The sequence below is a fragment of the Calonectris borealis genome, chromosome 3 (assembly GCF_964195595.1).
Source record: "Calonectris borealis chromosome 3, bCalBor7.hap1.2, whole genome shotgun sequence".
NCBI classification, from domain to species: domain Eukaryota; kingdom Metazoa; phylum Chordata; class Aves; order Procellariiformes; family Procellariidae; genus Calonectris; species Calonectris borealis.
Genome location: NC_134314.1, coordinates 58886241 through 58902450, shown reverse-complemented (window position 1 = coordinate 58902450; position 16210 = coordinate 58886241). Strand labels below are relative to the sequence as shown.

Genomic DNA, 16210 nt, shown 5'->3' with positions numbered 1-16210 from the left:
ATCCCCAGGGAGCTCAAAAGGGGGACAAACTATTTCCCATGACAGCAGTTAGCAGCAGCAGCACTATCTCCCCATGCCAGCAACTATCTAGTTTCTGCAAGTCAGAAGAACAAGAGCAGTGTGTAATGTCTATCGCAACTATTTCTGCAGATTCTTCCAAGCACTGGCAGCAGCTCAGTTCCTCTGCCGCACAGAAGCGAACATAAACACTTTCAGACAGCAATTGCCTCTGCTTCTCATTTCTGCACCCTCTATGTACAGAGCTGCTGCCAACACATTGATCACTCAAAGACAAATGAGCCAATAAAACTTTCAGGAAGTTTTTTGAATATTAGCATGTACTTATTTCTCATGGAAGAGTAAAAAAATAAGATGAAGGAAGCAGCTCCGAGTTATATTTTGAGTGAAGAGAAAACTGTATCTAATTCACTGATCCCAGGTATCTGGAAGCTCTGAGGAAAAGCGAGGACTCTCTTTCTTAATCAGGAAAGTATGAATGCACCAGGAAACAGTTTTTAAACTGAAAAGGATATTTGAGCCTTGTAGACTGAGAAATGAAATAATTTGCTCTGCTAGCTATTGTACATCAGGATACATGTCAAAAAGTAGACAGACTGACCTGGTCAAAACTAGGATTAGCAATTTAAGAAAAACACTAAATATAAGGAGACTTGCAGCAAAATTTTGAGTGTTGGCAGCTTTATTTGTTTAGCAATCAGAACATAGCTTCATTGTTTCAAACCTGAAGGTTTTAGTGATCAAACATGCTATTGCAGCTTTGACTTCAAAACCCTACAGTCTGGAAATGGGCTAAAAGGTTGTAACAACATTTCAGTTCACTAATCTTTTATTAGTAGTAAAGCAAAGTCGTATGTAACATTTTCAACTGTTAAAAGGAGAGCAAGAAGGCAGAGAACTGCCAGAAGTGTCTGGAGAAAGACAGTGTTTTAACTCTTTGCCCTATTTGTTTGAAAAATGACATGAGCAAGTGTCAGACGGTTGCCTGGGAGTTACTGCCTGTTATTAAGGTAACTGAGAATTAATACTTAAAAGAAATGAGGAAAAGGCAAAGATTTTTTCTTGTGATATCCAATACTACTAACAAAGGAGTTAACTACCATCAGTTAAAGCAGGTCATATGAGGCTGGGGGCGGGGTTATGCTCTGGTTGCACATCTGCAAGGTAGTAGGTGGGAAGCATGAGCTGTTTTCGCATACACTATCAAGCAACAATGGAGTGGAAATCACTTTCAAGATATATTTAAGTGCTTAGGGACAACATATATTTAAATACATTTTCGTAAGCTGATTGTATTAAAAATAATTTCCTATGTGAACATGTATTCTAATATTTCCTTTTTTTTTCTCTTTTCAATTTTGTTTCCCTTCTCTTCTCTTTCCTCAGATAAACCAAAGACGAAACAAGGAAGTAAGCTATAGTTTTACATATTGCTTCTCCCTATAACAGATAAAGCAATGTCAGATCTATAAAAATGTATAAAAGAGAAAAAAAAGTATAAAAACTCCTGCTGCTACTCAGAATTGTAGATTATGGTTGATTAGACAGACTAGAACTGATACAACAAAGCTAATAACGGTAATAATGGATATGTTGAGAAATTCTAGTCTGTTTAAGCCAAAGAAATTTCATCCCAATGCTGTATATTCTTCCTTGACGAAAGGAAAAGACTTGTGCAATGCCAGCATGAAAAACCTATTTATAAAGTTTATATTTTTTATTTTACACACAAAATTCTTCTCTCCACACCTACTAGGCTCACTACAGGTCTCAGCTATGTATTCTGATGTCAATATGAGCTTAACACTGCAAATCAATACAGAGCAACTAACACAAGGCTCTTGTCATGGGATTTGTGCTACAGGTTGTCATTTTGCCGAGTTATGGTAGACTGTCTAACAGACCTCAGTAAGTTCAGTCCTACAGAATATAGCCAGTGTTTATTTACACTTTAATTTCCCATTTCCAGGTCAGTCCTGCGTCATTTTTTAAATTCTTCAGCAGCATCTGTGTCCCATGCCACACCATCCTAAAAGCCGTTTTTTCTCCTGGAGATGACAACTGGCTCTGAAGCGCCTTCCCAAAGGTTTCTTTGTTTAGGAACAAAACAAAGGAAGTTTTTTTTGAAGTCAGTTTTGTCAAGTAATGACTTAAGCTTTCAGTTCAGAATTGTTTCATGTTCTTTTTCTCCAAAATGCATCGAGGTAACATCTTCTGCAACAGTTTGGGTACCTGTGTTCTTAATAATGAAGGTGCACAACAACTTTAAGTTCTCACAGGCAGGTTCCTGAAAGTGAAGGGTTTATATTGTGCATTAAATGATTTATTTTGGTAAGGGCATAATACTGTAGTATTTAGCTGTGTTACTTGTATTCTTGTATTAATCACAAAATCTTTATTTGAATTGTGAATCACAAAAAAAAAAAAAAAAAAAAGATCTGTGTCTTCCACTCTTCTCTTTTATTTTCTTTTGTAGAGACCATTGCACTGAACATGGAATCTCTCTTGGGAATTTTTCATAACTCATGAGCACAGAAGGACAAGTTTTTCAGTCTTTTCACTGAATTTTATGTCTGTTAGCACAGATTTCTGTCATTAACTTAATATTTTAAAATTGGTGTTGACTTTTTATTAGGACTATTAGAGATACTTAGTTCCACTGTATATGTTTCACAGATATCTGTAGTAAATTGCTTGTTTTCTCACTTTGAAAATTAGTGACTGAATCACAAACTGATGAATACAAATCCTGAAGGTAGAAGCAGGAGAGCAGGGGTAGCTTCTGAAGCAGATGTCTGGGACGTAGTGAGGATGGAAAGAGACAGCTTTATTACAGTAAAATTACACTTTTGACCTTGTTCAACAAGTTCCTTTCCCAAGTTTTCTCCTTTAAAAATTATGTCGCCTGGAAGTATTGCCTTTTTAGAAGCACAGTTGTAGAAGGAGAAAAATAATGAAACATTTATCTCTTGACATCAACCCCAACAAAACAGGAGTTTCAATGTCAACAGTAAATTAAGTTTATCCATTTGATGGTTACTTCTACCATAAATAAAATTTTATTATTTCTGGATTCCTTCAATTCAGACTCCCCATGAACTCAGTTTGTCTTACACAGAGCCAAGTACTAAATCGTGAACAAGAAGCTTTATTGATATCATGATAAATTACTATTGGACACATTCCATGCTTTTATAACAAAAGGGACAATTTGGGAATTGTGTGTGCTTAAGGCAGTAAACAATTATCACTCCAGCTACCCATTGTAGCTACTGCAAGTTTCATATCTATCTGCTAAACACAACCTCCTCCTCATTAGGAGTCTTGACCTCTTATCCTATGTGTAGAAACCAAGAGGGTCTTCTAACAGAGTTCTTTAAGATCTTCTTGCACTGAATTGCTGCTGAGTTTCTCAACAGAAAGAATTTTTTTGCTTCATATCTGATGGAGATATTCTTTTTTTTCCAGAAAATACCTGTTAATTAGTGTTTCTCAGATAACGTGTATAAACCAGTGTAACCAGTAGTCAGATGGTTAAAACACTCACTTAACATGCAAGCATTCAAAATCCAAGTCTCTGTTCTTTCTGACTAGCCCGTTTTGGAACAGCTTCATTTGTCTTTTTAGTTTTGGCTGGAAAAGCTTTGGAGACCTTGGTTTCATCAAGCCCAGGATGATGATCTCATATTTTGTCTGAAACAGAATTCTTGTTTTCTGTCTGGTTCAAATTATTTCTTATGCCTTTTACAGGGGACTGCCCTTCCTCGTACAGTATCCATCAAGGATGGTGTGGCCTAGCCGTCTTCACTATTTGTCTGTAGGCAGAATGAAAAGAACTCTTCATCCTCCTATTTGTCACTATTGCGTTGCTCTCTCAATTTGATACACATCTGATCCTTAGAAAAGAATAGTTTTAAAAAGGAGACTCTTGTACTTGCTCAGCAAGAATGGACAATCCCAGATGAGGGAAGTAGGCCACAGCCAGCTCTGATGAGTCAAAATTGGCAAAGGGTCAGTTTTGTTTTTTCTGGTTAAGAAAGTTGAAAAACTGTCCTTATCCCATATTAAGTTGAAGCTTGCAAATTTTATAGTTTTCATAGCTAAGTTGAAGCTTGCAAATTTTATGGGTTTCATAGTTGAATTGGTAAAACACATTTTGTGGACTGAACTCTCTGAACGGAAACCGGTGAATTTTGTACAACTATTCCAATCACTGAATTTTTCACTATTTCTTCCAATATAGAGTTATAGTCTCTCATATGATCTGGATGCTTCGTTCTCTCTTATGATTAAATCTCATAATTTCACTCAGTTATGGCTTCTGACTGTCACTTTATTGGTGTGAATACTTCTTTTACAGATCCTGGAAAAGAGAAAGAATTGAAATCTCCAGCTGCTACAAAAGATAAAGGTAACATGGCGGGACAAAGTTGTATAAAACTCTAAGATCTATGTGCATCAAGAAAAATATTTTGCAATGCATTGGCCTTTTTGTTTTTCCGGTATAGTTTAGTTAGGAATTTATGAGCGTAATACTATTTCAGTAAATTTATGATAAATCTTAATTGGCATTACCTGGATCAGAAGTGCAAATAGAGCCTTGGTAATAAGAAGCATTTGTATGCAAACTTTGAAGTCTAAACTCAGAATTTAGGAACAATTGTTAACGTTTGCTATTACAAGCTGCAAAGTGAAACAAGTTTTGTGCAATCTTTGGTCTTTCATCACATTTAAGAAAAGTACGTGGTTTCACTTTGTGAGCATGCTAAAACTGATGAAAGACAGTTTTGTACTACACATTTAATGGGTATCATGGCTCAGTTAGAAACCGCCAATTATTCAATCAATCATTATCCCAGAGGTATTAGATGTCAATCTTTTATCACTCTAGCTTGAAGAATAATAAAATATTTTTTACAGATCATGCTAAAGAAAAGGAAGGAAAGAATCCTACATCTTTAAAAGATAAAGGTAAGAATATGCAATAGCATATAAAACTTGTTAAAAACCACACAAAGTAGAATGAAGATATTAATTTTAAAATAATCATTATGAATCTTTCCCATTATAAATCTTAACCAATCAACATTTAATTGGTTAAAATATTCTACAGGATTTATAGCATTAAAAAGGGGGGGGGGGGGGAACATAAATAGAATATGATGAGCTAATTAATGTTCAGAAGTCTCAAAATTAATTAAATAAATATCACAAAACCACTCTGAATAATGGTTAAGAACTTTCCTAAGAACTTTCTCTTCTAATAATGCAAAGTGTTTAATAGGAGCCAGTTAACAAAGCCTGAAGTGAGTGCTTGCATAAATTTGTGGAGGTAATAGGAATAAAGTAAAGTTTATGAGCATTTGAGTGGGTAATGTGCTTTCTGGGCTCTATAAAAGCTATAGTTAACGATAGCTGCGTCCAGTCAACCACCTGCAACATGAGAGTTGGTCTGAATCTTTCTTTTATTCCTTATTTTTTATCAAACAGTTCCCATGTCTTTTTTAATTTGGTCAGAGTAGATGGTTAGCTCAGCTGAATTTCCTTTCATCTATTATTTTACCAGGTGCTCTTTACCCATCTTATTGCTTCCCGCCTTTCTAGATATAGCTGTATTTGAAAGGAGAAGTGATTTATGGATAAGTCTTATTTGCCATGTTCTTTAGGTTCTTCAGGATAAGAAGATCTACCATATAGCTAGACATATTAATCTTTATTCTAAAATATAGTCATTATACGTTATTTCAAAGAAAGAACTGAATGAAGAGTTTAGCTCAAGCACTATGGAAAGATGAAAAAAAAATCTAAAACAAAAGGAGGAATAATCTTATTGTTAGGCATATTTTCAAAATCCTGGAAGCTGTGTTCATTTACTCACTCTTGTTTAATTGAGCAATCATGAATTAATCACTTCTTTATACACAAATTAAAATTAAATTATGATAATCTACAAATCCCATGGTTCATGTATTGTTCTTCTATGTGTATTCTACTCCTAATGTACACGTCCCATTTACATGAGCTTAGTTATCTGGACCAAAACTGTATATCCAAACTCTCCTGGGTTCCTGTGGCCCTCTCCACAGACTGCCTATAATCTGTTGTTCCCTGATGGGGTTGTGCTGAAAAATTAGAAGAGGCTCTTGAGTGACAGCTCTGCCCCCTCCTCCTCTGCATGGAGCAGGTATGCTCAGCCTGCTGTTCCTTTCAAAGGATTATTGCAGGCGGGGGAGGCTGGGGGGAAGAAAGAGAGAGGAGACCCAAAATGTTTTTCCTCTTTGGCAAAAGATTCTTTAGAACAAATGGAAAGGTGTTTGCCAGCCCGGAACAAGCTTCTGTAGTGTGTGCTTCACCGAGTGCTTCCATGGCGCTGCTTTTAATCTGCTGGGCTCATACTCAATAGGTCGGTGACTTCAGTCACTAAGTTATTAACAGGTCCTTCTAACATGACAGAGGAGGTTAGACCTTCTCCACCCAGCCTTCAGAAAGAGGCAGGTAGGAATTTATTTTCAACATCAAGTGCAGGGCCATGTTACATCAGATTTCCTACATTTTAGGAAAGGCAGGCAAAAAAAAAATCTGTAAAAATTCCAACATATTACTCAGTGTTACCAACTAGAGCTTCACACCACTTTCTTTACCCATGTAATACAGTCACGTATGCCCAATGCATTACCGCTGCTAACAGCAAGATACCGACCTACTACTCGAGGCTGAAAACAGCTGTAAACGCCCCACAGGCTCCTGAGCCCCTGCAGCAACATTGATGCGCAGCGCAGCCGAGCCTGGCCCCTCAGATCCAAGAGCACTTGCTGATGCAGCCATCGCTGTTTCCCATAATAGGCATCAAACTTGCACAGTTCAGTGTCTGTGTTTAAAAATGTGGGTGCTGATTAACGAGCTGAATACCTCAGTTCAAAATATATTGGCAGCAAAGACTCTATAGGAAGACCTCATAAAGCTGTGTGGGAGAAACTCTTAGAAATCTTGGTGCCTTTCTGGGCTATGTGCTTTCCCTATTGCATTCTGGATTACTCTGCTACATAAACATGTATTTAACACTATAAAACCCCCATTTCAGTCACCATATTTGCAATTTGGTGTCTTACAATCTGTTTCTTAAAGTGGATGTTTCTGGTAAATAAAAATATATTGAAGGACACTGGAAAGTAAGGATTTTTAAGACTGCATACACATGCTAATTTGTTACTGTTCATGTAAAACCAAATAAAGGAACATTTTCAGATGAGGTGTTAAATACGTGTGATGATTAATGTTTGCCTGGCACCTTATGCAATAAAAGAGGCATCATCATACCTCATTCCGTTTGAAGGATGGGCTAAGTTTGGATGAACAAGGATGATGTCCAGATCAAAAACCTTATCATAAAGCAGGCTATTTTTCATAAACTAATGCATAATGTTTTTCTTTAAAGCAGAGACAGGAAAAACAAGTCCTTGAATTTGGAGTTATTGCTGGGATACTCTATAGATCACAACCTCACAATGTTACCTTATCTATTTTATGAGGTGAATAAAATGTCTTCAATCTAATTTTATTGGCAGTAATTAAGGAGAACAGTGGAAGAATACACTTTCCGTTGTCTTGTGATAAAGGACATCTCAAAACTCCTTCTGAATTTATAACTAGATTTTCAGCTTTTTCCTGAAGCAAAGAAGAGTAAAGAAGCCCACTTACAATAATGAATATAAAAGCTGATTTTCTGTTGACATAACCATATTCAAATAACGTGAGGCCAATGAAACTCTAAGGTCTAATTTGCCATGTGATTTTCTGATAAATACCTTACCCAGCTAATCAGAGTAGAAGCTCATTCATCCATTCATGGCACTAAAAGCTCATGATATATCATATATTACTCCTCACTGAATTTTTCTAAGAAATTTGCTAGAATTACACTATGCTGAGTTATCAAAGTAACAGCATTTGTGCTGTATAGATAATGTAAATTCACTCTTACCCTGTGTTCTATGATTTGTTTTCCAAACAAATGCTCCTTTTTTCCCACTTGTTTGCTTTTGCCATGTTTTGGGATATCTTTGTATCTTTTCTTATGTCAGTTATGTGTGGATAATAAGCCTATTTATTTTTATGCACAGATTGGTAGGGGAAATAAGTCAGGAGTGTGTATTTCTTTCTTGCCATATACATAATAGCACATTGTCATTAAAGAAACAAATGTGCTGATTTGCACTTGCTATGCAATATTTGTGCTTCCTTTAAAGTAAAAGTAAAATGAAATAACATCTTGCCTGTAGCATTGTTTATCTTAACTTATAACACATTTTTTTCTTTAAAATTAGAAAGTTATGTTGTGAGACTCACCTACAGAAAAGCAGTTCAGTTAATATTTCCTCCTATTTCCATCTACTTATTTGTTGTTGTCATTTGCATAAGAACTAGATCTTTATCCTGAAGAGTTCACATACTGCTGCTGCTGCATCTTTCTATACCATCTTCCTAACCTGACCCAGCTTCTCACCTGGAGTAGGATGCAGGAGGAAAGCAGCAAGGTGAATGTTGGCTTTAAGCCAATTTTATGTTTTTCCCCTTCTGGGACCAGCAGGAAAGTGATCAGTTAAGAGCAGAAGTTTGAAAAGTCTTCAGTGAGTCCCTGTTTAAAGCCCTGAAGATGAAAACCTGCTCCCTGGAAGGGAAGCAGGACTGGTGATCTCAGTAGCCTTGGCTCAGAGGGTGGGGAATTCGGTGCACCATGGAAAGTGTCCTGTATTGATAGCTGCATCCAAAAGTTGTAAGAGTCACAAGTGCTGAACCTGCTTTAGGAGCTACAAATCATAGAAAATCTCAGGAACACCTGCTGCATTGATGACAAAAAAAAAACCCATGGGCATATGCCGCCAAACCCACAAGGCCAAAAGCAATGGTTTGTGCCTGTGGCTGTAACAGTGGCTGCTGATCTTTGAGATCACAAATGTGCACACAGAGTAAAATGGTCAAGCTGGGTAGCTGTTGTCTCAAGACTTTCTTTATAGTCAACACAGAGGCTCCTTCAAAGAATTTCATCTTCACACTGGAAGTTTTCTCTCAATCCCCTGAAGGAGTCCGCCTGCTGCTGTGAAGACCAGGCTCTTAATTTAATTTAAGTACCTATCCCTGAATGGTGTGATTTCTCCAACGGCTTCAGCCACCCTGGAAGCGAACTTTTTCTGTTACAACTCACAGTTAAAGCCAGATGGATAAGTGGGATCACTTCCTGGTACCATGGCAGCCAGGAAGATGATCAGAGTTAAACTTATTTTGGAAAGGATCTTCTTTTAGCTTTATCTGTTTTACTGAAGATTTGGTTAACTTTCATTTGGAATAAATGGCATGTTTTTTCTAGATGCTTAGGTGTTATATCCTGTCAGATGGATTGCAATTGGCTCTATTCAGCATCCTGCAAGCTGTGATATTCTCTCACTCAAACCACATATATTCATAAGCCTATGAAATTACTTCCTAACTTTGGAAACAACAATTTCCTCCTAATATTGCCTGATACGTATCCTTAAGAAGTCAAAAGACTATTGTTTAAAAAAAAAGGTGATTAAATATTAGTTGTTTATACAACATAATGTATGTTTTTCCTGTGCTTGCTGACTCTGAATGCATGCTCCCTGAAGGACTGAGGCAAAAAATTAGGCTTCAGCCCATCAGAGAAAAGCGAATAATCCTTTCTGTCTTCATGAAGTTTTGGATAATGCCCTAAGAATTTGTAATCCTGTGCCATTACTTGCTTTTTCCCCTTCTCCTTTCCGATTTCACCCATCTGTGAGGTCTCTATAGACAGAATGATCTATAGTAACTCCTACTCTTGCATTTGCTACTAACATTATTGCATTATTAAAAAATATAAGGTGGTCACTAGAGAGGATGTAAAGACAGGTCAAGGTTGCATCTATTTATGTTCACAATTTTAGTCTTAATTTTTAAATACTTGTTGGTTTTTCTTTTAAGTGTAGAAGGACAGTCCTACCTTCTAAGTCTCAAAAACTTAATTATCTCCCTACAGATTCTCTGAAAGGAAAAAATCCCAAGAATCCAGAGGGGTCAAAGGAAAAAGGTAAGTGAAGAAGCTATTCAATGCTAGAAACAGGTCTTGAGTAGGAATATACGAGGATGGAAAACCAAACCCATCCTGGTTCATGGTTTGATTATTTTATCCATGATATTGTTTTTAACAAAATTTGTGCTGTACAGATCCCCAGTAGGGTCCCTAGTAACTACCTGAGCTTCTTTTAAATGCAGAGATTTGAATTTGCATCCTGGGGGAAATACTAAAATGTATTTTTATACCACCTTTGGATGTTAGTCTGTCAAAAACAAGTTGTCTAAATCCTATAGTGGGGACATTGCTGCAGGGAACTAGACTAAATCTGGCCCATGTGGCTATGGCTCAAGAATGTGGTTGACTGAGAATGAGACCGGCTGAGGCTACTGACAGATCCAGATGTTTGAAGGTGACTGATATAAGTCAAGGTTTTTTCCTCATTTGTTGGCAACATGGATACATACATCTCTAATCCTTTCAGTTGCAGGAGGTTGGCCTGCTAGCTGTGGACACAGAGATGACGGAGTGTTTGATAATGTCTATTTGGAGAAAACCCTATTTATAGAATAGAATCATAGAATCATACAGGTTGGAAAAGACCTCTAAGATCATCGTGTCCAACCGTCAACCCAACACCACCATGCCCACTACACCATGTGCCTAAGGGCCTCATCTACACGTCTTTTAAATACTTCCAGGGATGGTGACTCCACCACTTCCCTGGGCAGCCTGTTCCAAGGCCTGACCACTCTTTCAGTAAAGAAATTTTTCCTAATGTTCAATCTAAACCTCCCTTGGCGCAACTTGAGGCCATTTCCTCTCGTCCTATCGCTAGTTACTTGGGAGAAGAGACCAACACGCACCTCGCTACAACCTCCTTTCAGGTAGTTGTAGAGCGCGATGAGGTCTCCCCTCAGCCTCCTCTTCTCCAGGCTAAACAACCCCAGTTCCCTCAGCCGCTCCTCATCAGACTTGTGCTCCAGGCCCTTCACCAGCTTCGTTGCCCTCCTCTGGACGCGCTCCAGCACCTCCATGTCCTTCTTGTAGTGAGGGGCCCAAAACTGAACACAGTATTCGAGGTGCGGCCTCACCAGTGCCGAGTACAGGGGCACGATCACCTCCCTATTCCTGCTGGCCACACTATTTCTGATACAGGCCAGGATGCCGTTGGCCTTCTTGGCCACCTGAGCACACTGCCGGCTCATGTTCAGCCGGCTGTCAACCAGTACCCCCAGGTCCTTTTCCTCTGGGCAGCTTTCCAGCCACTCTTCCCCAAGCCTGTAGCGTTGCCTGGGGTTGTTGTGGCCCAAGTGCAGGACCCGGCACTTGGCCTTGTTGAACCTCATACAGTTGGCCTCGGCCCATCGATCCAGCCTGTCCAGGTCCCTCTGCAGAGCCTTCCTACCCTCCAGCAGATCAACACTCCCGCCCAACTTGGTGTCGTCTGCAAACTTACTGAGGGAGCACTCGATCCCCTCGTCCAGATCATTGATGAAGATATTGAACAGGACCGGCCCCAGGTTTTGTTGCAATGTGACATGTATTGAACACTAATACAAAGAATTATAGGATTCACAGGCACTGATGACTTTCTGGAGAGTACTGAATAGCTCAAAAATTTCAGGGAAATGGCAAAGGCTAGCAGAACTGTACATGGTTCCTGAGCTATAAAGGCACATCTGAGATCCAAATTGTGACAAAGTTCCATTCTTTTGGAAGCTGGAGATATTCAATGCAGCCCAGATAACGGCTGGCGTAGTGCAGAGTACTGAACAGACATACAGTGAAGTGATGCACTTCTGGGAGGAATGTATTATTCCTTGCAAAAACTCCAGGGAATGAAGCCAGGGCACAACTTGGGGCTCAGGATTCTCCATTTTGTCACTGTTGTCAGTCCATGTGTCTCACCTGGGCACCACAAGAAGATCATGGTTTTCCTTTATTTGTGCTTAGCCAACTTCTGGACTTTCTTTTGTCCTTGGGTTCTGCCTTGTCAGGTACAAGAAAGAGAGAACTAGAATTTCAATGTTTTTTCTCATCTCCTTTAATACTTTGTCATATGCTGCAGAAAAATTAAAGATACAATTATGTTCTTGGACTATTCATTGTGACATAAAATATATGAATGTACATTCAAAGGATGAGCACTGCTCTTATTTTATACCCAGCTTGCCTGTAATTTTAAAAGGCTATATGTATGCAGGAAGTGAAATCTGTTCACAGGCAATACCCATATGGCCTCTTTGATATTAAAAGAATAATGGAGTCCTGAATGAGTAACTGGTCCTTTTGTCACTCCTGAATAAAGAAAACTCCCACTTACCTTTATCAGCAGTCTCTGGCTTTCAATACCAGTATTCCTAATATTTTAATTGTATCGGTGTAGATTAATTTTTTTGGGGGGTTCAACAAAAGAAAAATCCATTGATGCCAACTGCTCTATAGAATTGTTTTCCTTTTTGTAAGTTGTTATTCTTCATTGCCTACTTGAGAGACAGCTTAACAGTTTCCTCAAAATGCAAAGAAACTAATGACATATTGAAGGCTTATTATTTTGCATATCCAAGTCTAAAAGGATGAATGAATGACCTCATTGTTTTGTCCTGTTCTTTATTGCTGTGCTGTTAAATCAATTTAATTATTGCATCTTTTGTGCTCTCTACATATCAAATTGTTTGACTTGCTTTCTTTTCAAGTGTCATCTTAGTTCTCTAACCTGACTTGTGATAAATGTTAAATGTTTTTTTCTAGAGACTGGTAAAAGAAAAGATGTGAAGCCTCCAGCAGCCTTAAAGGAAAAGGGTAATGTCTTATCATTATGTGGTTGGGAAATAACCAGTCGTCCTCATGAAAGGGTATGCTGGTATCTCAGTGCAGTTTCGATATATTTTGTATCAAAGGCTTTTGGTGAAAAGGAACTAAACCTAGCCTCTTCTCACTTAATAGGTCTGATATATCGAAAGGAGCTGTGTGTGACACGATTCAGAAATAATAAAATCATAACCCTTATTGTAGTGTTCTTTAACCGTTGTCTGACCTGCACAGCCAATATTGCAGCAGGAATGCTGGTCTGTTCTGAGTGCATTAGTAACAGACCTGTTACTGAATTCACATTAAAGGCTGAAATGATAGGCTGCCCAGGACTGTGTGCATGGTTTGAATTGCAGAAACTTTGCCAGCTAATTTGGCAGGAATTATTTTTGTTTTGCTTTCAAATCTTAAGTTGAGCCTTTTATTGAAGTAAATAGAAATTCTCATTCTTAACACTTATCTCTTTTGCACATTTTGCTTGATCGGATATTATGCACGTTTGTTATAGTAGTGATGGACACAGTGTATACTTATATTACTAACTTTCTCCTTCCTTTTTTGTGTTTGATATCTTTTACAGACTCTTCAAAAGGAAAAGAAATGAAGGCTTCAACTAAAGCTAAGGAAAAAGGTAACAATCCCAAGTTGAGCTGAGCCTTAGCATAAGATTCAGTTGAGAAAATAAATCTGTTGTGCAAGTATTCCTAAAAGAAATCCTAGTTTCTTCACTTAGATATCCATAAATATCTTTGACTGGCATCCTTTGCTGCTGGACATTCTTTTTACCTGAGTGATAAATGAGAGATACATATGGGGTTATACATGCAAGTTGTAGCTTTTTTCTCTCTTAACTTTGTCTCATTCTTTCTATTTAAATTTGTAATTTCAGATTGCATTTTACTTTTCTCCTCTAAGACATTATTTGATTGTGCTTTTCTCTCTCTTCTTACACTGAAATATCAGCACTAGCCATCAAATAAAGATCAATTACAATTTATAATATATGACCTTTTAAATACTAGGCATTTTTAGGCAGTGTTAAAACTGTAATTATAATTAACCGAATACTTTCAGGTTTATTTATTCATATCAACTAAATTCAAACAAAACTTAGTTTTACTTTGACACTATTTGCATATTGATTAAATACTACTTGCTCATTAGAAAGCAGTCTCTCAGGTTAAATGTGTAAATAATTTAACATGGATAAGAATATGTAATAACTTGCTAACTAAAAACAGTCATTTGAGCCATGGGAATAGAGTAGCCAATCTTAAAAACTTCCACCTGGTTTTGAAAACTACTTCAGGTAATTGAATAATATCACTTCCTATCTTTAGATTTTCCCTAAGGATCACTAGAAATAATGAGGCAATATTTTCTCTGACAAAGTTATGAAAGATAACATTTGCAAGGTTTTAAGTGCAGTCATTTCACATAGTGTATGTAAGTAGCATATAGCAGAATAGTAGAAATCAGCTATCACTTTGCACAGTTGCATCAAGTGAAGGCTTAAGTACTACAAAAGGAACTAGGGATTAAATAGTCTGAAACTCTTTGAAGTAGTCAAAGTAGATGAACCTGGATTGTCAGTCCAAGGTCAAGGACATTAGAAAAATAGGGACACATTATTGTACCGTTTCTTTTCATTTACTTTAGTCAACAGGGAGTAGTGAACTGTGGGGGTTTTGTGTCTATTGATTATTTGTTTGATACAACTTGGCTTTTATATTTTGAGCTTCAGGCAAACAAGTCCTATGGAATTCCTGCTAGGTTTTTGCAAACATATTTGTGAAACATAAGTAGGTTAATGAAGAGTTAAACATCTATTAGACCCTTAAGTATTTGACTATTGAGTTTCCCATTGAGTTTCTTATCTAATTTTTGTCTTCAGCTCTCCATAAATATTTCCGGTTTGAAGATTGATTTATTTAACTTTAAGTGATAATAAAAGTAAAATACTATTTATTACAAAAGGTAAAATATTATAAAGAAGTAATATATGTATGTAAGAGTTTTTTAGCTGCACTGCTAATGAATTAGCTTCAGTGAAGTGTCAAGCATCCACCCAACTATACAAAAAAAAAAAAATTTAAAAATTACTTAATTAACTCTGTTTGATCAGCCAGTGAATAACAGCTCCTTTCAAGTTCCAAAACTGAGTACTTTCAAGAAAGGACATGTTTAATTAAACATTGTAGAATTTCGCTGACTGCACATGAAGTGGTTTATGTTCAGTATATTTGAGAACGAAACTCAGTACCCCAAAGTCATTAATTCCACTATCTCTTTTTTTTTCTATAAAATTAATGTACTTCCCATAGTAGTTGATAGGAGACATGCAAGATTTTCCTTATACTATAACAGTAGAAAATATGAGCTATGTTCCCAGTGAACTTTCATATCACACAGATTTTTTCCTCATGGGCTAACTTTTTAACCTATAGATTGAAACACTGTAAGAGACGTAAAAGTTTCTGAGTTGTAGTGTCATCTTACAGTCTTCTAGTTTCCTACTTGTCAAGACACAAGAGCTAAGATCTGAACGTTTAGGGCAGAGTATGCTGAGTTTAACTCCACTGCAGTACAAGGTCACCTTAGAGACACCTGTGATTATTCTGATAAAGAACAATGGCATGGTTGAAGTCTGAATTAGAACTGATTGTTTTTTATAGTAACAGCAAGATATTTGGATGAGCAATGCTGTAGTTTAGTGGGGACTAAAAGTGCTGAGTATGCATAGCCTTCACCAACTTCCCAAGTGAGATGAGCACTACTCGCTTCAGTTTTTCCTAGTGGCTAGCGCACAACCTTGCATGCCACCTGTGAACGTACTTGATGCCTTGCACAGCTCACTGAGAGCAACTGATATCTCACAGCAGCAAAAACATTTCTCTTTGACTCTAACTGGCTCTAGAAGAACTGAAAATATTTGGATTAGATGCTGTCATTCACGTGATCAGGCCAACTGCCTTCTTTTTAAGTCTTGCGTATCTTAGTTCTGTAAAGTGGCTGGTCTGAGCAGGACTGTAGATCCTTCAAAGCCCCTGGAGCAAGACTGCAACAGAAAAGTGTTACTTGAGCAGGAAGATCTCAGGTTGTATACATGTGTATAGTGAAGCCACCTTAGTGTCTACAATAGGATTCAGTCATTTTCTAGTCACCGAAGTCCATGACACAGCAAATCTTATACAAGCTCACTTTGAAGGCAGTTCAGCTCAGTGGCTGCAGGTTTTTAAAAGTTGTTTCTGTCTTTTCTGTTCCATGTGGCAGATCTTCATAAGGCATTTCTTAGCTGCTGGGATTCAT

At 37.5% G+C, this 16210-nt stretch overlaps 1 protein-coding gene across 1 annotated transcript in view; it reads left to right on the top strand.

Annotated features, from left to right (window-relative positions):
• Positions 1-16210, top strand: part of TRDN (triadin) — a gene marked incomplete at its 5' end in the record, with an annotated part of 237298 nt that overhangs the window by 165392 nt on the left and 55696 nt on the right. Inside the window, 6 exon segments of the mRNA XM_075145762.1 lie at positions 1405-1428; positions 4379-4429; positions 4939-4989; positions 10052-10102; positions 12842-12892; positions 13482-13532. Coding sequence (XP_075001863.1) covers positions 1405-1428; positions 4379-4429; positions 4939-4989; positions 10052-10102; positions 12842-12892; positions 13482-13532 — 279 coding nt within the window.